The following is a 19933-nucleotide window of genomic DNA, read 5'->3' as shown; positions in this document are numbered from 1 at the left end:
ATCCAAAGGTAGTAAATCTCTGAATATCAGTCAACATCAAGGGGAGGCATTGGCTTCTATGGTCTGTTCATTTGCCCTCCAGAGTGACTGGTTGGCCATTGTGTGAGACAAGATCTTACATAAAATGGATCACCGGTCTGACCCAGCAAAACATGGTTAAAAACTGGAGAGGAGAAGAGCGAATTCTTTCTTTCACTTACCTGTTTCAGATCGTGCACCATAGTTTACGGTGTCACATCTTAAGTTGTACTTGTGAAGCCAAAATTACGGGAACTTAAAACACAACTATTTTAAGGTACTGTACAAACAATGATATTTGTGCTGTGATTCCTAGAAATTCAGGCAGTACAAACTCCTGCTTTGCCGTTAAAATCATAACACTTTTATTCAGCCATTTTGGATATCTTCCATGCAGTCTAGGGATTGCTCTTGGAAGAAGAGATGGTAGAGAGAAGTGTTTTTTTTATCATTTGCACTTGGTTTGTAGGCTCCCTCCCTCCTAGGCTGACTTGACCTACCCACTCAGGTGCTGCTATAACGTGTAGATTTAGATGATAGTAACATAATGTCCGTGGGACTGCCATAGAAGGAATTCCCAAAAAATTGGTACAGCAGGCAGCTGCATGCTACTGTTCAGTGCTTGGCCATTGCGTGCCATTGACACCAGATGAGAAACAGTTTCATTTGTTGTCTGTTTCTTGGCTCAGGTTGAGGTTCTGGTTCTTTCTTGAAGGACCACCCCTATCTGTTCAGTCAGTCCCTTTATCAGTAAAGGTCCTCTATTCCTCTGGGTGTTGTCACATATGCAAGAGTGGTTACTCTCCCCTAGATGGCCTGCTTTTCCAGTCATGGCACAGGCCAGATGGAATATCTTACTGTAGGAGGTCCATGGAGCATCATCTGTCTCTAGAGCTCAGACACTGTGCCTCTTTCAGAGGGCTTTTCAAATGAAAGTTTTCACTGAGGTTTTAGGCTCCTGTTACTTATTAGCAGGTGGAAATATGATTATGCTGTGCTGTTTTGTAGTTATCATATGTTTTTAGTTTATAAGTTGTGTTTTTAAAACTTTTTATAGCCTGCCTTAATATAGTGAGGAAGTGGCATATTCATTTTTAGATACATAAACACAAACTATTATCGTGGTGCAAAACGAATACAGTCAGCATCCATTAACTGATGGTGTATTGATGTGGAATACCTGATGCTGTTAATCGTTAGTAAAATACATTTGCTTAATCACCATTATTTGTAAATTCCTTGGTTTTGCAGACAGTTGACATACATAAAGAAAAAGTGGCTAGAAGAGAAATTGGCATCTTGACAGCAAACAAAAACACCTCAAGAACTCACAAAATTATTGCACCAGCCAACCTGGAGCGACCTGTCCGCTATATTAGAAAACCTATTGATTATACAATTCTAGATGATATTGGGCATGGAGTGAAGGTAAGTGGTGGTGTGGAGTTTTCATGTCTGCCCGTATATTTTCCGAATGCCAAGGTTTGTGTGTGTGGACCCCTTCCCTCGCCTCTCCAAATACCAGCATGGATTCTCCTATATGATGATGATCCTCGTTCACCCCTCTTGTATCTGTGTCTGTCCCTCTTTTGTTAATCCTGCTTTTCTGGCTGCTTGGTACGATATTTTAAGAAACTGGTGGAAGGCTTTCAACTTGGAAAATATTTGGTGCTATTTCCCGTCCGTTGATCTGGTGGTCAGGCAGTATCTGCCTGCCCACAGGCTATGGCTTCTGACTCTTTTATTTACTTAGCCCGGAATATTATTGGGGGAACCAGGTGCAAGAGGGAGGTGTTTGCACTAGGCCCCTCCCAAAAGAAAGTAACAATTTCCAGACTTGCATGATAAGCAAAAACAAGGGTTGTGTATGTTAAGTATTTTTAAAGCACATAACCTGGACAAATAGAAAAATGCCCAGGTTTCACTCTATGTTCCCTTGGGGTACATAAACTTACTACTTATTGCTGAATTGGCAATGAATTCAAACATTCAATTGGTCACTCATTCTGTGCACATACACATTTGATAGCATGTGCAAATTCAGTTCACATTTTAAAATGTATCTTTTCCTAAAGCTGTTCAGAAAGAAGTCATTTAGCTGATATGAGTCTATTGGCCTTTGAAAAGGTATGGGTGCTATGAATAAGAATGATTTACAAGTCCCACAGCTCCCTTACCTGCCACAGCTGCCTCATATTAATGGGGCCAGCTCTTCCACAACACTGCCATGGGGGGGGGGAGTGTGGGGTGGAGAAAGGTTTCTGCCGGTTTCCAATGCAGTTCATCTGTACTGCATCCCAAGATTGCTATTGGTAGGGCAAAGATCTTTTCTGCAAACTTTCATTTTTGGTTGGTTGATTCCCACTAAAGATCTTCTTACAAAGTTACATTAATTAAACATTAAACCCACTTGAACCCTTCACATGACAAAAACGTCTTTTTTCATGGGCATCATTTGCCATTTTTCCACAGAACACTCTTCAAAGCACACAGCAAATACTGGCACCCCGCACCCCTGTTAGAAACCCATTTTAGTGCCTATTAAAAGGCAAGTATATGAGAACACTAAGCTACTGTCTATGATAGAATAGCACCTGCATTTTCCTTTTGATGTTGTATGGGGATTTCATTCCCAATTTCCTGGGTTTTTTGTAACATGGCCATTAAGAAGTAGCAGCGCTGACTCTTCAAGGATTCCATATTATCTTGAAAGGGTATGTTTAGGTACCAAAATTAGACTGAGTGACATACATCATTAGTATTGACAGTGCTACACAATCTGTAAGATTTTTATTCTTTCCAAAGATGGTGGTAAATTACAACTCGGGAATTTTACGTGACCAAACAAATTCTGGTTATAGACTTAAGTTTTCAGTTGAGTACGCTGAGCTTTGCTTTAATTATTTGTAGAAAACTGTATGGGGAAATCACATTATTCACAATCTAATTTTTAACATCTACCTCTATAGCTGTTTGATTTAGAAAGAAATGCAAGTTTTGCAAGGTGAAGCCTAAAACCATGACATGAAACATGGATTTGGAGAATTTCTTATTAAATCTGTCTTGGTTGGAGATCTCACATTGATAGTTTGTATGCTGGCCCTGTGAGATTTGCTTATCAAGCAAAGTTGGTTGCAAAACTTAGATACTAAATTTAACAAAGTCCTTTGTATAGTTGAACTGTAATGCATGCAATTCCATGAAAATGTAACTAAGTGGTTGTAGGTTAAGCAGTTAATGGCTGTGAGATAATTATCTGTAATGGATTCTGCCATGCTCAGTGTCTGTAGCATTTCATGAGAATTGAAATATACAAAAAAAATTAAGAACATAATTATAGCCATTCAGTCAAAAAACCCTATGCTAAAAACCTTTTATACCTAATAGCTGTAGAATTCGTTGCAGTCGAATCTAAGTACATTCCGCAAATTAGTCCATTTTGAAACCAGCCGGTTTGTTTTCTGCTAGGAACTGGCTTTTGGAAACCTTTCATGATCTCATGAATAGTGCTGGAAACCCTGAGTGTTGCTTTTTGCAGCTGATGCTACCTTAAGACAGTACCTGTTTGTCCGTGTCTTTTAATGGAGTTGCATATTGGAGAACCCTTTGTCCATGACACATTCTGCTTAATCACTCTTTCTGTGATCTACTGATACATGATTTTGTTGATGCGAAATGCTTAACTTTTTACTCCCCCCCCTTCTCTTCATATTCCTGAAGTTTCAACTAACCTTTCAATGCTTTTCTTCCTTACCTCTTTTATTTGCTTCATATATGCATTAAGTGGTTGCTTAGATTTAAGGTAAGAAACGGCAGGGCTGGATTTCATTCTTATATTGTGATGGACTATTACAAATGGGGAGTGTGCTGGGGATCTTGGGAATTGAAGGGAGGGGAGCCTGGACCAGGTTGGGGCTTAACGGCACAAAGCATTTTTAAAAGTCTTTCTGCCGAAATGATGACTGAAGGTCAAGAAAATTAATAGGAAATGCATAGTTTAGATGAGACAAATATGAAGCTGCTTTGCGGTTAATTCACTGATGACCTCCCCCTATGTAATAATCTGATTTGACTACTTTTGTGAACAGTGGTTGAGTTTGCAAGCTTACTGAGTTTTGCAAAATCAAAAGTAACATGAGGCATGTTTGTTTTTCTCTCTGTCTCCCCCCTCCCCCCCGTTAGAAAATAAAGTAGTGTTTGCGGGTCTTTGTACTTCTAGGAAAATGTACTTGTTTTTTATGTATACACGTTCCTCAAACTTTGTAGTGTTAACATTGCTGTTGTATTGTTTTCAGTGTTGTGCTGTTGAATATGCTCATTCTAGGTGAGATGTTTGGAGTCAAAGGTGTAATTCGGGGGGGGGGGACTTCCTGAGTCCCACTTGACATCTTTCTGATCTAAGTCCTTAACATTGTTAAGATAGGTGTGCCTAACTCTTTTGGGATTTGCAGTGTGCCTCAGTGCTTGCAGCATCCAGAAGCTTCTGAATTTTTTTCCTCGGAACAGCGCTGCCCCATGCTGTTTCCTACCTTCTCCAAAGTGGTTTGCCCTAGCGCTTGAGTGGATAGCTGTTTGGGAAATATGTCCCAGATCCCCATGAGTATATGGAGCTAACTACTTGACTCTCAATTGGAAAAAAACACCAGAAGATCCTGAAATCAGGTTCCAGACTAATTGGAATGAGATAAATCAAGCAGTCTCTCTGCTTAATTGCACAGTTAATTAAAATATTGTGGGTTAACATAATATGTTTGAAGCTTGGAAATGTGGAGGGATGCTTCCCCTAGAATTTTAGAAACAAATGCATCAGAGAATTAAACCGAGGCTTAGGAAATCAAATTACTATTTCTAAATCGGGTCTAACTTGAAAAGTTAATTTTAATGGCTTTATATTTTAATATATTTTAATTTTAGTGGCTTAGCTTAAATGAGGTATTCTTTGAGAATGACTGAACACAACATTTCTTCTAAAAGTTAAGCACTCTAAAGTTGTTCCTTCCTAAATACATTTTAAAAATAGGATATTCTTATCACCTTCCACTCTCAGCTGCAAGATGTGATCCTGAGTTGTAAGTGTTCAGATTGATTGGGTCTGACAGTAGCTGAAAAAAATGGCATTTTTTAAACTTTCAGCTCTGCCCATTTTAATCCATAATTGCCTCATTGATACTTGTCATTCATTTTTCATGATGCTCTTAGAACTCCCCATTATTCTGCTCAGAGCTTGAGCTACTGAGCATGTGAGATGAGTGTGATTATCCACGTTAAATCACACACTCTTAACATCCATGCATAAATTAGCCAATCTATTATTGAGTCTATATTTGTGTGCTCAAAACTTAAATCTCTTCTGGTTATCATTGTTTGTAGTCATTTAAGAAAAATTAACTCCTCAAATTAACCAAGAAGGCTCTGAGATCAGGGGGGATGCCATGTATATCTATTGTATTATCCTACTGAGGGTACTGGTAAGAATGTATTAAAACTGACAGTAGAAGTGGGTGAAGTCCAGGAAAGGTGGTACAAGTCGCTGTTCAGTGGTCTCTAGGATGGATTTAGATGAACATAGCCAAAGATATTTGAGATGCTAAGAATAAGAAGTTGTCGTGCAGACCATCTTCTTTCAAACCATAAAGCAGGTATGTAACCTTTACCGATTTTCAAGAGTTTCAGATGAGAATTGTAAGGACTCGATTATGATGGTACATTTTTTAGTACAAATTTTGACACTGCATAGGTATTTTGTCTTCATGTAACATTACACTAGGTTGCCTTGGATACCATTATTGCAGGGAGATGTGAATTCTGCATTCCCAATTTCCAGTTCCTCACCAAATTGCTCTTTATGCATTCAGTTTCAAAATCCATTTTTATGGCATGGCTAATAGCTGGATTCTGCAGTCCTGGGGGATAGCGTCTCGAATGTGGTCACTGAGCACTTTCCGCATACAAATCAGCATATGTGTTGCATTTTGTGGAAAGCACTGACGGAGGAACAGCCCTGTACCTGTGCTGTGTGCATCTCTGCTCCCCAAGTCCTTTGGCTCCCAGAACTTGAGGTGACACAGGATATTCATCTCCAAACTGACTTGCAGACCATTCTCCTTGTCCCATGCAGGCGTATGCAGTATTTTCACTCTGTTGACTTTGTCAAATGAAAGGAGTGATGGTAATTAAGTAATATTGTGGAGAAGGGGATAATTGCCCCTTCACCCCAGATCTTGGAGACTGTGGGATCTGTGGCAGTCTTCTCCTCCCCCTTTCTCCCTCTTGCAGCAATAAAAAAGCCAAACTAACCACTCTGAGGACCACTGGTCAAGGAACCTTATGCACTGTAAGCCACTGTCTTCCACAACAAAACCTTTTAGTGAGGACATGCTACTTAAGGAGCTTTTGCAGTGCTTTCCTATTTTGTAAGTATTTGGTAGGGAAGAATAAGAATTCTGAACGGCAGGCAAGAAATGCAAGATTACTCGCACAGTTCTGACCCTGAATTTATACCCCACCTTTTCTTCCATTGGGGACCCAGGGGGGCTTATACAATTCTCCTGTCCTCTGTTTTAGCTTCACAGCACCCCTTTGAGGTAGGTTAGGCTGAGAATGTTTGACTGGCCCAAGGTCACCCAGCAAACGTCCACGGCAGAGTGGGGGTTCAAACCTGGTTCTCCCAGATCCTAGCCGGACACTCTAACCACTACACCGCACTGGCTCTCAAATGTGAAATGGGTAGGGAAGAGGAGGGGTGGTGGTTTGAATAAATTGAGAAGATATAAATTGTGCGTTTTTGGAAGTGACAGTGCTGAGAAGGTTGCAGAGTGTTAAAGGTTTTCAGTGCAGGGCTAGAAGAAAGAAGAAGACAGAAGTGGAAACAAAGGAAGTTAGTGTTTGAGGTGATCTGATGAGATAAAAGAAAAGCAGGAAGAGACAGTGGAAAGAGCCAAACGCTCTCGCTTGTAAATATAGGCCACTTTTCCCCCTTGTTCCAAGTTTTTGGGGCTTATGTTTTAGTTTTAGGTTTTGAAAAAGAGCCCGCTTGCTTAAGGTTCACAGGCCAGTCTTAAAATAAATTAGAAAGCAGTAACCCTTACAAATGTTTGTGTCCCCCCTTCCTTTATAAATGCTTGTTGTTCATCTGAATGCTCTTAATTTACTGGATTAAAAGCATTAAGGTTGATTGCAGGAATTAATATGTATGTGAAAAAGGGTGTGAACCCTTTATAAAGTCTTGATTCTCTCCTCCCCCCCATCTTGCAAGAAAGTAATAAGGTTACAGAATTCAGTCAGTTTTTATCAGACATAGAAATGCTGTTTAGGGGTGTGGAATGAAAAAATATTCTGTATTATTCGATTTGGGGTTTAAAAACCTGAATATATTCGATATACCCGAATATTCCCAAATACCAGTATTGGTATTGTATTGGTATTCGGGAAATACTCAGGAATCCCAAATATATTCAGCTCCATTATACCCTATGGGGCCTTTATAGTCAATGGCAAATCTTTTAGGGTATGGGGATATTTTCGGGGGGGGGGGGGGGGGGGGGGTGAGGTTTAAAACTTGCACAAAGGCCTGTACATATTTGTTGTGAAATAGGATGAGCAAATAAAGTTGGAATTGAGCAGTATATCTTAAGCTGTTTTTTTAAAACCAGTACCAATAATAATCTTCAAAACCAAGTGTGTATTCAAATTATTATTTTACTTTTAAATGTAGATGCAAACAAATTTAGGGCCAATGTGATCATTAGGTTCTTACTTGTAACTGGGGGGAAAAATCACACATGGACTGCATGAAAACTGTTGAACAAGTCATGGAGTATATTAGTCTTTGTGTTAGACCTGGATAAAATATCTCCATGTGTTTGGCAGAGAATCTCTGGCTATGAAGTTCAGAGAATGCACGAGTTGTTTTCTCCAAAATATACTTGGTGAAAAAAAGGACATTGTTTGGCTGCATTTATGCAACCATCTTGAAACTTTGAGATGAGCCAGCTTCATTTAAAACTGAGAATTTTATGTCTTCTTTGCTAGTCCAGCGATCTGCTCATTTTCTTCATGGTGTCATTGAAAAACTGTGGCTGATTTTATGACCAGACTTTTTCCTTGAACATCTCAAAACACAGTTGTAGAGTTCCCTGGCTCAAAGGCCTGATGGAACATCCGTTCTGCATTATGCCATGCCTCATGCTACATGATCTGTGTTTAGCTGCCCTGAGCCCGCCTTGGCGGGAAGGGTGGGATAGCAATCAAAATCATCATCATCATCATCATCATCATCGTGGACTTTTGTCTTGTGAGTGGCTGTGACAAATAGCAATCAAAATCATCATCATCATCATCGTGGATTTTTGTCTTGTGAGTGGCTGTGACAGAAGTCAAGGACTGGATAAATAAAAAGTCATCATAAATACTGCTTGGATTTTGAGGAAGAAATCTTCAAATGGTATATGTATTTTTTACAAAAACACACATACAAAGAGTGCACTTAATATAAAATACAAAAAATGAAGTTTAGATGCAGAATCTAGTATGTTGTATTGGTGAGGAATGGTATCTTCTACCTTTGAGTCGGAGGACATCTTGAGGGTGATTCTCACCATCTAATCAAGGAGGCAGGAATAATTTTTCAACTTCCCGCCTCTTGCCTCTTCATTTTCTTTCCTGCCTCAGTAGGGGAGTGGCTTATGAAAAAGGCTTTGTCTTTTTCTATTCTAAAATCTTTTTCCTTTTCAGTCCTTCACTCTTCTCTAAAAGTTTCTTCCATCATATCCTATCTGCCTTCTCTGAGTCTTCCTTTGATCCAAATCCCTTCCCTCCGCCCATCTCCGGGAGACCAGCAAAGGGCAGCTGTCAAATTCACTCTAGCAACGGCAGCCATTTTGTAGCAGTAACAACAAGACCATTCGGCCACTCCAATTATGGCGCGTAAGGACGGCAGCGACAGCTTACTCCCATCTCCAAATCATTAATGTAGCAAATCATTAATGTAACCCATCCTTAATGTTGGGCACAAGGGAGACTACCAGGGAAACTGGCAGGGCCCACAGTTGGCTTGCCTTGGTGGCTGCAGCCAACCCCTTATTTCAAGGAGAGAAGAAGAAGAAGAGAAGAAGAGATTAGATTTATACCCTGCCCTTCACTGCCCAAAGGAGTCTCAGAGCGGCTTACAAACTCCTTTCCCTTCCCCTCCCCACAACAGACACTCTGTGAGGTAGGTGGGGCTGAGAGAGCTCTGACAGAAACGGCTCTTTTTTCAAGAACAGCTCTGCCAGAACTATGGCTTGCCCAAGGTCATCCAGCAGGTGCAAGTGGAGGAGTGGGGAATCAAACCCGGTTCTCCCAGATTAGAGTCCGTGCACTTATCCACTACACCAAACTGGCTGAAAAAGTGCATGAAAAACACCACCTGGTGAAGAACGCACCGGGGCCCATAGCTGGTTTGAGGCTTTCAGCTAACAACAGTGGCCATTTACGCAGCCACAAACTTCTCATGGAGGCAGCTTTAATGTGGGCATGGCATTTTGGAGTGGAGATTCAGGGAGCTCACTGCTCAGTATGGAAGAACAAGACTCCCATGCAAATGGCAGTGATGCCAGTGAGCAGATGACCAGTACAGTAAAAAAAACAACAACCTGGGTTTTCCATCTTCTCCCTGAGTTCGTATCTATAATTAGACTATGAGGGAGGAGATTCAGAGCCACTGCCGTAATGACTCCATGCAAGCCAAAGACAGAGAGGTTGCAACCTTACTCCCCCCCCCACCAAGAGGCAAAAGAACAGGGAGGGGGGAATCCGAAGGGAGAGGGGCATACTGACCCACTAAAGCAGCCCTGAAGGAATCCTGTAATAGAAAAAGGGGGAGAAATGCATTGGGATGGCACTCAGACTGATGGCAGAGAGGAGGAAGCGTCTGTCAGACGATCAGGATGAGGAGGACATTGAAATACCTGTACACAAAAATAGATTCTTTAAGGTTGAGGGCAACCAGTACCTCCTGTCTAAAATGCACACTGCCCTAGACCTCCAAGAGTCCCCAGCAGATCGTAATCAGAAAAAGTAGACCTAGGAGAAATAAAGGAACCCCCCCCCCCGAACAGGTACTACTGAAAGAGCATTTCCATTCCCAGAGTTCTTTGAAAAGCAATTAAAATATGAGTGGGTCAAAACAAACAGGCAGTGCCCAGGGTTTATCAAGCAGTTGTATGCTTTACCATCATTTGCTAATGAGTTCTTGCAGGTCCGTTGCTGGATGCTCCTATTACAGCACTGCAATCCTTTGGCCTGCTATAAAAAAGACAGTCAAGGCACCATTTGCAACAGCTTAGATAAAAAAGCAGATTTTGCACTGTGGAAAGCTCATGAAGCTACAACTATGGCAACTGAAGTTTCTATGGCTGCATCCATCGTATGCAGGGCAGCTATTGTCTGGACAAGGAAGATTCTCCAAGTGCTACCAGAGTCCAGTAGGTGACTCAGAGAAGGGGCTAACAGAATTCTTAAGGCACCTCCTTCATGACAAACGCAGCTCACTAATATTTTCATCTAGCGTTATGTCTTTGGCTGATGCAACAAGAAGAACTCTCTGGCTCTGGACATGGCAAGCTGACTTCCATTCAGAGGCTATTGTTACAGCATACCCCTTCCAAGGAGCCAGTTTATTTGGGGGACTGCCTAGTGGTGGAAAAATTCTGGTGGAAACCAGAAGACAAATAGAAGACACTACTGAGGACACTGAGATGTTTGGTTAGATGGATGTATGGAGGTCCTTCCTTTTGTTCCCAACATGCCTTGCCAAGATTCAAATGTGATCCAAGGAGATCAAACTGGAATTAATTGAAATCCTTCCTCAGGAGGTTTTAACTCCAGATTTGCCAAATAGCCCAGGAACAGATCAGAGTAGATCGACCAGGATGGAAAGCATCATAAGGCATGACGTCTCTTTGATTCTGGTGGAAGACTACTCCACTTCAAAGAAGTCTGGATCCAGTCTCAAGCAGATCTCTGGACTGTGGAGTTAATCACCAAGAGTTACGCAATAAAATTTTCCAACCCTCCACTGGAATGCTTCATTCTATCTCCATCTTCCAAGAGACCAGAAAAAATGTCCCTGGATCACCCAGGCAATACAACATCTTCTCACCATCCAATCCATCAGGCTTGTGCCACCTTCAGAGAAGGGATGCAGAGTTGACTCCATCTTCTTTACTGTGCCAAAGAAGAACAGGGACTGGAGGGCCATCTTGGATTTTAAAATTCCTCAGTAAGTTCATCAAATGAAGACAATTGAAGATGGAAACACTCCAATCCATTGCAGAATCCTGACAACCAAAAGCATTCTTCACGTCCATACATCTTACAGAGGCATACCTGCACATTTTGATTCTTCCAAGGCACAGGAGGTATGTCCGTTTCTGTGTTGGGGAAGACCACTGTCAATTCAAGGTGCTCCCGTTTGGTCTCTTAACAGCTCGGAGAGTCTCCTCCAGGGTTCTGATCAATCTGATTGTCAAGAGAACAGAGGTTCCACATTAGATGACTTGCTGATCAGGTCCAGCTCTGGAGACAAAACATTAGTGGATACAAAGACATGGCTTCATCATAAACCTGCAGAACTCCCTGAACCCAATATAGTGGCTAGAGCACCTGAGAGTCATCATCAATACAACAGTCAATTGCTTGTCTTGGCCAGTCTGCAAAGCACGGAAAGTGATTCAGGAGGGAGAGTGGTCTCTCGAGGGATCTGTTCCTACAGACCACCAGGCACTTCAGCCTACCACAAATAGATCTCTTTGCATTCCCAACAAATCATCAACTTTACAGATTTTCCATGAGATTCCTTCACCCCAGGGCAGAGGCGATGGATGCTCTCACCTCTCCGTGGCCAAAGACCCTGTTATTCACCTTTCCACCCATTCCAGTTGTTCCCAAGGTACTCAGGAAGATCAAAGAACAATTAGCAGACATCATTCTAGTGGCCCCATTCTGGCCGCACAGACCATGTTTTTCAGCCCTAAAGGAGATGTTGATAGCACCTTCCTGGAGGTTACCAGCATCACTGGACATACTATATCAGGGACCCATCTGGAATCCACAACTGGGTTGGCTGCACTTAACTGCTGGAGACTGAAAGGAGCAACTTCCTCTGCCTAGGGTACGGTGTTGATGTCACAGAGACCCTCCTGGCATCCAGGTGACAATCAACAAGTAGAATTTATAACACATCATGGAAGGTCTTTGTGTGCTTGTGCAAAAAAAAAAAAAAGGTTGACCCACTGAAACTACCACTTAACTCAATCTTGGCATTCTTGCTCCTGCTAAAAGCTCCTACTCTCAAATGACAAATTGCAGTCTTGGCCATGATCCTGCCTCAAGTCAAAGGCGCAAGCATTTTGCGACATCCTCACATATGGTGTTTCCTCTGAGGCATGGCTTTGAGAGACCTGCCACAGGTTTCCTACATGGAAGTTACATACGGTTTTGTTGGCACTTACCAAGCCTCTGTTCGAGCCACTTGTGGAAGTCTCATTGAAATGGCCGAGGATGAAATCTCCTTTAGGGGTTGAACTAGATGACCATGGAGATTCCTTCCAACTCTATGATTCTAGTGGCTATCACATCCGCTAGGAGTCTCTGAGCTAGGCTCGCTTTCAGCTAAACCTGAACTATGCATATTTTACAAGGACATACTTAGATCTTGCCTTCATGCCCAGAGTCCATTCTGCCTCCTGTAGAGCTCAAGAAAAATGTCTTCCATTCTTCTGCTCAAACCCAAAGCATCAAAGGGAGAAGACATGGCACATGCTCAATGTCAGAAGAGCTCTCAAGAAAGATATTTGTCAAACCAGCTGCATTAGGAAAACCCACATGTTATTCTTGTCCATATCTCTGCCTAACACAGGAGAAAGCTTGTCTACGTTGGCCATAAGTAGCACACTCAGAGTGTTCATAGTAGAGGCCTGTAAGATCCACAACATTCCTATCCCTGCTGGCATTACAGCCCATTCTGTCAGGAGTGCCGCCAACAATGTCACATTTGTAAGGCAGGCAACAGTCGAGGAAGTTTGCAAAGCGGCAACCTGGTCATTTCTCTCCACCTTTCTTAGTCACTACAAGATCAACACTTATAATTCAGCAGATGCTGCCTTCCGTAGAAGAATGCTACAACACATTCTAAGTGAAGATGACGATAACCCATCCTAAAACTGAGGACACTGCTCTGGGAGGTCACTCAAGATGTCCTCTGCCTCAGAGGGAGAACAGACCATTGGATACTTACCATGAAGGGTCTTTCTCCTTTGAGGAAAAGAGGACATCTTGTCTCAATTGTATTATTTGCCTGTTTTTTCTTATCTATATCATTTCTCTGTTCTTGTCTGTGTTCTCTTTCTTAGAGTTGACATTATAGTCCTAGGAGTTACCAAAACTAAAGAGGGTGATTTCCACAGGCAAGAGACAGGAAGTTGAAAAATTGTTCTTGCCTCCCTGATTGAATGGTGGGAATCACCCTCAGGAGGTCCTCCTTTCCTCAGAGGAGAAGGACCCTTCATGGTAAGTATCCAATGGTCTGTTCCCAGGGCCACACCAATGATGTGGCATTTGAACTCAGGTTAGCTCATTTTCCAGTGGTGTACTTTGTTCACCCAGCTAGCTATTTCTGTATGTAAATACAAGCCATTGCAATCTTCTCATTTTGTTTGATTTATGTGGAAATAAATCATGATGTTTATTTCATGGATAAAATCCGCGAGGTTCTGATGAGCATGAGACATTAATATTTCATATTTATGTAATCTGTCATCAAATAAATCAATTAAATGCCCACCAGCTCAAAACAAATGACAGGCAGAAGACGTTGCTATGGTGATACTATCATTTTTTTTAAAGAGCACTCAGAGGAAGAGGGTCATCTCATCAGTATGCCTGATAAGTTTCACATTTAGTTAGCAAGTAAAACTGTATGAGCTTAGACATGTATCTATGAAAACTACTGATGAGGATGGAAAGCTTCGAGATAATACTTTTTTGGTGTTATTCTAAAGTTCAAAGGCTGGTATTGGCTCCTCAGGAGCTAATTGCATGAACTTCTAATTGAGTTTTGGCTGGATGGCGCTAGTTATAGAACTCCATTTTATTCTGCTTCAACTGCAGCAGTGGCTTGTGTAACCACAATGAAAGCCAAATGCAGTACATAGCAGATGACTATACAGAATTGTTTTATACTGAGTCAGAGTGTTGGTCCCTCTAGCTCAGTTTTGCCTACTTGCACAGCTAGTTATTCTCCCGGGGTCTTGGGCAGAGAGAGCTGTCTTTCCTGCTGTCTTGAGATAATTGGACTGGCAGTGCAAAACACTGAGCTTGGGACCTTCTTCATTCAATGCATGCGCTCTACCCATGGCCCGTCCTCAGAGCATGCAGTTCATTCTTCCCTCCTTGCCAGCAACAGCTAACTCCTGGAACTTTTTAGCAGTAGCGAAAAAGGCAAATGTGATTTTGGGCTGTATCAACAGAAGTATAGTGTCCAGATCAAGTGAAGTGATGGTATCACTTTACTCTGCTCTGTTTAGACCTCATCTAGAGTATTGGGTACCACAATTTAAGAAGGATATAGACAACCTGGAATGTGTCTAGAGGAGAGCAATGAAGATGGTGAAGGGCCTGGAGACCAAGTCCTATGAGGAAAGGTTGAAGGAGCCTGGAGAGGAGACGATTGAGAGGTGTTATGATAAGCATCTTCAAGTACTTGAAGGGCTGTCATATAGAGAATGGTGCGGAGTTTGTTTGTTCTGCCCCAGGAGATCAGTCCAAAACCAACGGGTAAGTGCGGAGTTTGTTTGTTCTGCCCCAGGAGGTCAGTCCAAAACCAACGGGTAAAAATTGAGTTTTTGGCTAAACCATTAGGAAGATGTTCCTGACAGTTCGAGTGGTTCCTCAGTCAAACAGGCTTCCTCGGGAGGTGGTGGGCTCTCCTTCTTTGAGGTTTCAAACAGAGGCTAGATGGCCATCTGACAGTAATGCTGATTCTGTGAACTTAGGCAGATCATGAGAGGGAGGGCAGGGGGGGGTTGCGTCAGTGTTTAGTTCTCGTGGCCCTTATACGCCCAGGGAAATGCTGATCTCCACTTTGGGATCAGGAAGCAATTTTTCTCCAGGCCAGTTTGGCTGGGGATCCTGGAGGTTTTTGTTATCTTCTGGGCATGGGTCACTGGGGGTGTGTGTGTAGGAGGGGGAGGTATTTGTGAATTTCCTGCACTTTGAAGGGGTTTGGACTAGATGACCCTGGAGGTCCCTTCCAACTCTATGATTCTATGATTCCATTGGAAATAGCCAGTGAAGATTGGCACCAGCTACTCTGTCCTTTGAGCCTGCAAGATGGGTAAAGGGCTGGAAGGCGCCCCATCAGAACAGCTGACTGTTGCTTGGCAAGGACTAGGAGAAGACCAATGCTGGAGTGCAATGTGAGAACACAGTGTCATATTTTGTGGGCCACATTGAGCATGGTTCGAAGTGGGTATAGAACATTTGGAGTTAAATAAAAATGCTAGTGACTAATAGCTGTAATTACCAAGTTCCATGACCTTATAGCAGTTCCATTTCTCAGTAGAATGATTTGGCATTCATTGAGCCTCTGCTATGGTATTTCTCCTAAGCACCGGACACAGGGGATACTTCTTTATTCTGGAGTGAAGGTTTCTTTTAGGGATTTTATGCATTAGGACCTCGTCCTCTGTTCTGAGGACGCACTATAAAATAGTACAAAAAAGTTGATGGAAAACGGCTTTTTGAAATGCGCATCCTAACTGCATTGAAAGATGCTTCACACACATGCGTTTGCTGCCACATGTGTTTGGTGGGGAGCTATAGCCAATCCCACCCCTTCAGGCATGTACATCTATATGATACATGCAGCTAAAAAAAATCTGTGTTGTCTTGTGCACATACATGTTATGTTTCTAGATGTACAGGTAAATCGTGTTATGGGGTACATACAAAATGTAATGTGTGGAATGACCTGCTTTTTTTGCTGAACCCAGTAAGCAGAGCTTTCTGTGAGATAGTGTGTATTCTGTGTCCTTTGACCCAAAGTTAAATGCAGTGGTGTAAAGGCAAATGTGGTCAGCGCAACCGTTGCACCCAACAAGCACAAGTCCTTTGAGTGCAACGAATGACCTTAAGCAAAGAAACAGATTCCATGCAAAGTGTATGACCACAATTTTATTTTTCTGAATTGCTTGCAGCCCCCCCCCCCTAATGTTGTAAATAAATTCTCAGAGGAATCTTACTTAGTTGTTGCTTACCTGAGTTTAGTGAAGGTGGTTTTTCTTCCCATTACCTCTCCTGCAGGTTAGTACACAGAATATGAAAATGGGTGGCCTGCCTCGTACCACACCACCCACCCAGAAACCACCCAGCCCTCCAATGTCAGGGAAAGGAACCATTGGGTGAGTACAGTCTGGTGTGCCCCAGAAGGGGAATGGAGAGGATGAAAAGGGATTATTATCGGGGGGGGGGGGGATAATCCTTGTGTTTATTGTGTCTTTGTGAAATTTCTGATTCGTTGAATGCCAAAAATTGCAGTGTGGGATTTTGGAGGTGTTCTCCCTCCCTCCTCCTCCTCAGATAGATGCATCCTGTAGTATAGCCAGGAGGCAGCGACCAAGCCATTGGAAATGTTTGTTAAATATCTACTTTCTTCAGGGAGCTTCTTGGGCTTTTAGTGGACATTGTTGTATACAGCTGTTCTATGCTGTTTTCTGCTGTTTACCTGGAATAAGTAACTGGCTATCCTGAATGTCCTGTAGTTTCTAAATAAAAAGGGATCGGTGGCACCATCCAGTCCAGTGTGGGCATAGTGCCAGTGCTTGGAGGAGTCCCACGTGCTTAACAGAGCCCTAGTTTCCCAGTCCCTCACGCTAAAACAAGCACATCCAGGTAGCGCAACAGGCCTTTGGGGGGGGCACAAGGGGTCGGTGCACGGCTTTTCATATCCCCATATGTCTCCCACCGCTCCCCCCAGTACAGATTGTTCTTTGGAGCTCAAGCAAGCTGTATCAAGGTAGAAAAAGGAGGCTGGATGGGAATATGGGAGGCACGGGCAGGCCCTCCACTCCTCCTGGCCATCCCTCGTGCAGAGTGTGCCTGTAGTCATGGGGAGGGGAGGGAGAAGACTCTGTGAAGTCCGTGGCCCTTCTCTGTGGCAGCTCTGCCCACGGTGGACTGGATCGCGCCGACTCCATCCTCTCCGCTAGAACAGTGAGCAGGAGTTCTTCAGTGCCTTGCCCAACGTCTTTGGTGTATTTCGTTGTCTGAAATTGCTTCCATACGTATGTTTTTCTTGTGTAGGCGTCACTCTCCCTATCGCACACTGGAGCCAGTGCGTCCTCCAGTGGTACCAAATGACTATGTACCTAGCCCAACCCGTAATATGGCTCCCTCGCAACAGAGCCCTGTTAGAACAGCTTCTGTGAATCAGAGGAATCGCACTTACAGGTATTCGGTCTGCTCCTGCACAGAATATAACCCATAATAATTAAGGCATAACCACGCAGCTTCTAGCAATCTGCTTTTAAACCCCATCCCTCCTCCCCCACCCCTTAATTTAGACCTTCATAAATTCTTGTGATTTCCTGTGAAATCCGTTGGGAGTTAAAGGGAAATGATGATGCTTTTTTCTCCCGAGTTGCATATATATATAGTGTCTTTATTCAGCTGTGGTATACTGTCTGCTTGCTGAATTGTACAACAGCACAAATGAGATCAGAATGCTACCGTATCGGATCAATTTTGTTTTTGGCTTATCACTTCCATTTAATCGCCTTTCAGCCACAAATTGCCCAAGGCCGTGCACAATGTCTAAAGAGTTGTGCCTGCTAATCAGAGCCGGGCAGCTGTGAAGTTTGGAGTTGCTTCCCAGTGGAAGTTACGAAGCCCGGAGGTTTCCCACTGAAGAGTTCTAAGGGTCCAATGCTTGCGAAAATGTCGGTCACTTGGAATCGATTGTTCAGTAAATCACAGGAAGCATGGGTGATTTCACCCCCCCCACCTCCGTGGGCTTCTAGAAGACACATCATAGCTGCTGCAAAATGCCTTTGTCTGAGCTGTGGACGTTGAGTTGCACAGAAGGGGGAAAGGTGCCTCAGGCAGCCAAAAAAGCAATAGTGTCAGTGAGATCTCTCGCATTTAAAAACTGGTTTACTGCCTGCCTAGCAGTGTGTCCCTCGACAGCGTAGGCAATGCAGATAAACCCAGGCTGTTACAAATGCTGGCCTTTTGTCCGCCAGTGGTTTGTAGTGCGCGGGGGCCCTTAGGCAGTTTCCTGGATGCCCTTTCCGATAATGCAGCAGGGAGCTGTTGTCTGTGGCTTGTGCATCTTAATTTTAGCTTAAAGCATCGGGAGATAACTTTAAATATGTGTTGTTTGTTTCCTTGTCCCCAAAGTTGAAAATGGGTCAGCTTCTGCTGTAAGGCTGTTGTGTGCCTTGTGGAATGGGATATAGATACCTTGGTGGTTTTGTCTGGTTTCTTTAGCAGCAGCGGGAGCAGCGGCGGGAGCCACCCCAGCAGTAGGAGCAGCAGTCGCGAGAACAGCGGGAGCGGGAGCGTGGGCGTTCCTATCGCTGTCCCTACTCCCTCCCCTCCCAGTGTGTATCCGGGTAAGTGGGCCTCCCTCCTCTGTCCTCCCGCTCTGTCTTTAAACACTTGCTTAATTTGTAAGAGTAGTTAGGTATTTTCTGTAAATGCCAATCATTTGTACTTTTCTCCATAAACACGGAAGGCGGATGAGTGTTTGTCCTAACACTGTTGATGTGCCTTCTTACGCGGGTCCTTGGGGTGGAAAACAGAAGATTTGTTTTAAGCTAGCAGAGATGGAAGCACGCAGACGGCATGCTTCCAAGAAACATTTTTTTGGGTTTTAAGCGAAACCAATGGGCCCTGATCAACATATCCCGGCTCTGACACTAGTGAGTGTAGGCTTGCATGCTGGGATTTCTATGAGCACACCCCTTTTGGTCATCCCGTCTGCCCGCTAGGAGATCTGTGTTGCCTCTCTGCGGCACAGGTCATTGCATGCTTCCATGGGTGTGAGTTTTTCAGTACCTCCTCATGTTCATAGGTGGTGATTGTGCAAACAGAGAACGTGTAAGTATTTTGGAGCGTGATTAGTTTCAATCCAGCATTGGTTGAAAAAAAAGACCAAAACCACCATTTATTGATCAGTCACATTGATCAGTTTATTTTGGGAGAGGTAGATAATTGGAGCCGTAGGTAATCAGATTTTTATCCCAGGAAGGGGTGTGTGTTATGTGATGCAGTTAGGCTACGGTCCCCAGGTGCTTCCATGTCTTTTGTGAGCACATGCGCATGCACCAGTTCCTTCCTTTCTGGTGGCAGACCTTTGTGTCTGAGAGAACGCCAACCTTTTGGGCAGTTGTTGAGGGCAATGCAAGTGTAGGTGGAAGGGCATGGGGAAACCCTTGTACTTGTGGAGCCTGCTGTTTTTTTAAAATATACAAATCTATTACTCTTATGAAAGGATTCAGAGTAGAACAGCTCATTCCATTCTGCTTGCTAATTTAAAAAAAACCTTTTTTCTTCTTTTCCAGGGCTATTGGGGGGGTGCTGTGTGTGTGTGTGTGGGGGGGGGGACATTATGTGAGGGAGAAGAACTCTATCTAACGTGTGTGTGTGTGTGTGTGTGTGACATTATGTGAGGGAGAAGAACTCTATCTAACCCATTCCTCCCCTGCTGTTTTCTCACTGGAAAATGCCACCCAAGCCACACTTAACCCTGCTTGGGAAAGCTGTTTGGTATCTGTAGTGTAACAAGTATCTTAGGGGGTGATGAGTTTATTTAGAAACATTTTTTGGTGGGGGCAAAGGTTCAACCGCTGTTTAAGCATCCCCAGCAGTGTCATTT

At 43.2% G+C, this 19933-nt stretch overlaps 1 protein-coding gene across 8 annotated transcripts in view; it reads left to right on the top strand.

Moving 5' to 3' along the window:
• ABI2 (abl-interactor 2) overlaps nucleotides 1-19933 on the top strand; it is a 68973-nt gene that overhangs the window by 37183 nt on the left and 11857 nt on the right. For 5 of the 8 annotated variants that reach the window (XM_015407522.1, XM_015407519.1, XM_015407518.1 and 2 more), the window contains exons 3-6: nucleotides 1270-1446; nucleotides 16360-16457; nucleotides 17359-17505; nucleotides 18544-18668. In XM_015407522.1, coding sequence (XP_015263008.1) covers nucleotides 1270-1446; nucleotides 16360-16457; nucleotides 17359-17505; nucleotides 18544-18668 — 547 coding nt within the window. The remainder of the gene's footprint in view (nucleotides 1-1269; nucleotides 1447-16359; nucleotides 16458-17358; nucleotides 17506-18543; nucleotides 18669-19933) is intronic. The other 3 variants (XM_015407523.1, XM_015407521.1, XM_015407516.1) reach the window with 1 other exon arrangement.

The sequence above is a fragment of the Gekko japonicus genome, unplaced genomic scaffold (assembly GCF_001447785.1).
Source record: "Gekko japonicus isolate JY-2015 unplaced genomic scaffold, Gekko_japonicus_V1.1 scaffold870, whole genome shotgun sequence".
Lineage (NCBI taxonomy): Eukaryota > Metazoa > Chordata > Lepidosauria > Squamata > Gekkonidae > Gekko > Gekko japonicus.
This window is presented reverse-complemented; position numbering and strand designations above follow the sequence as displayed.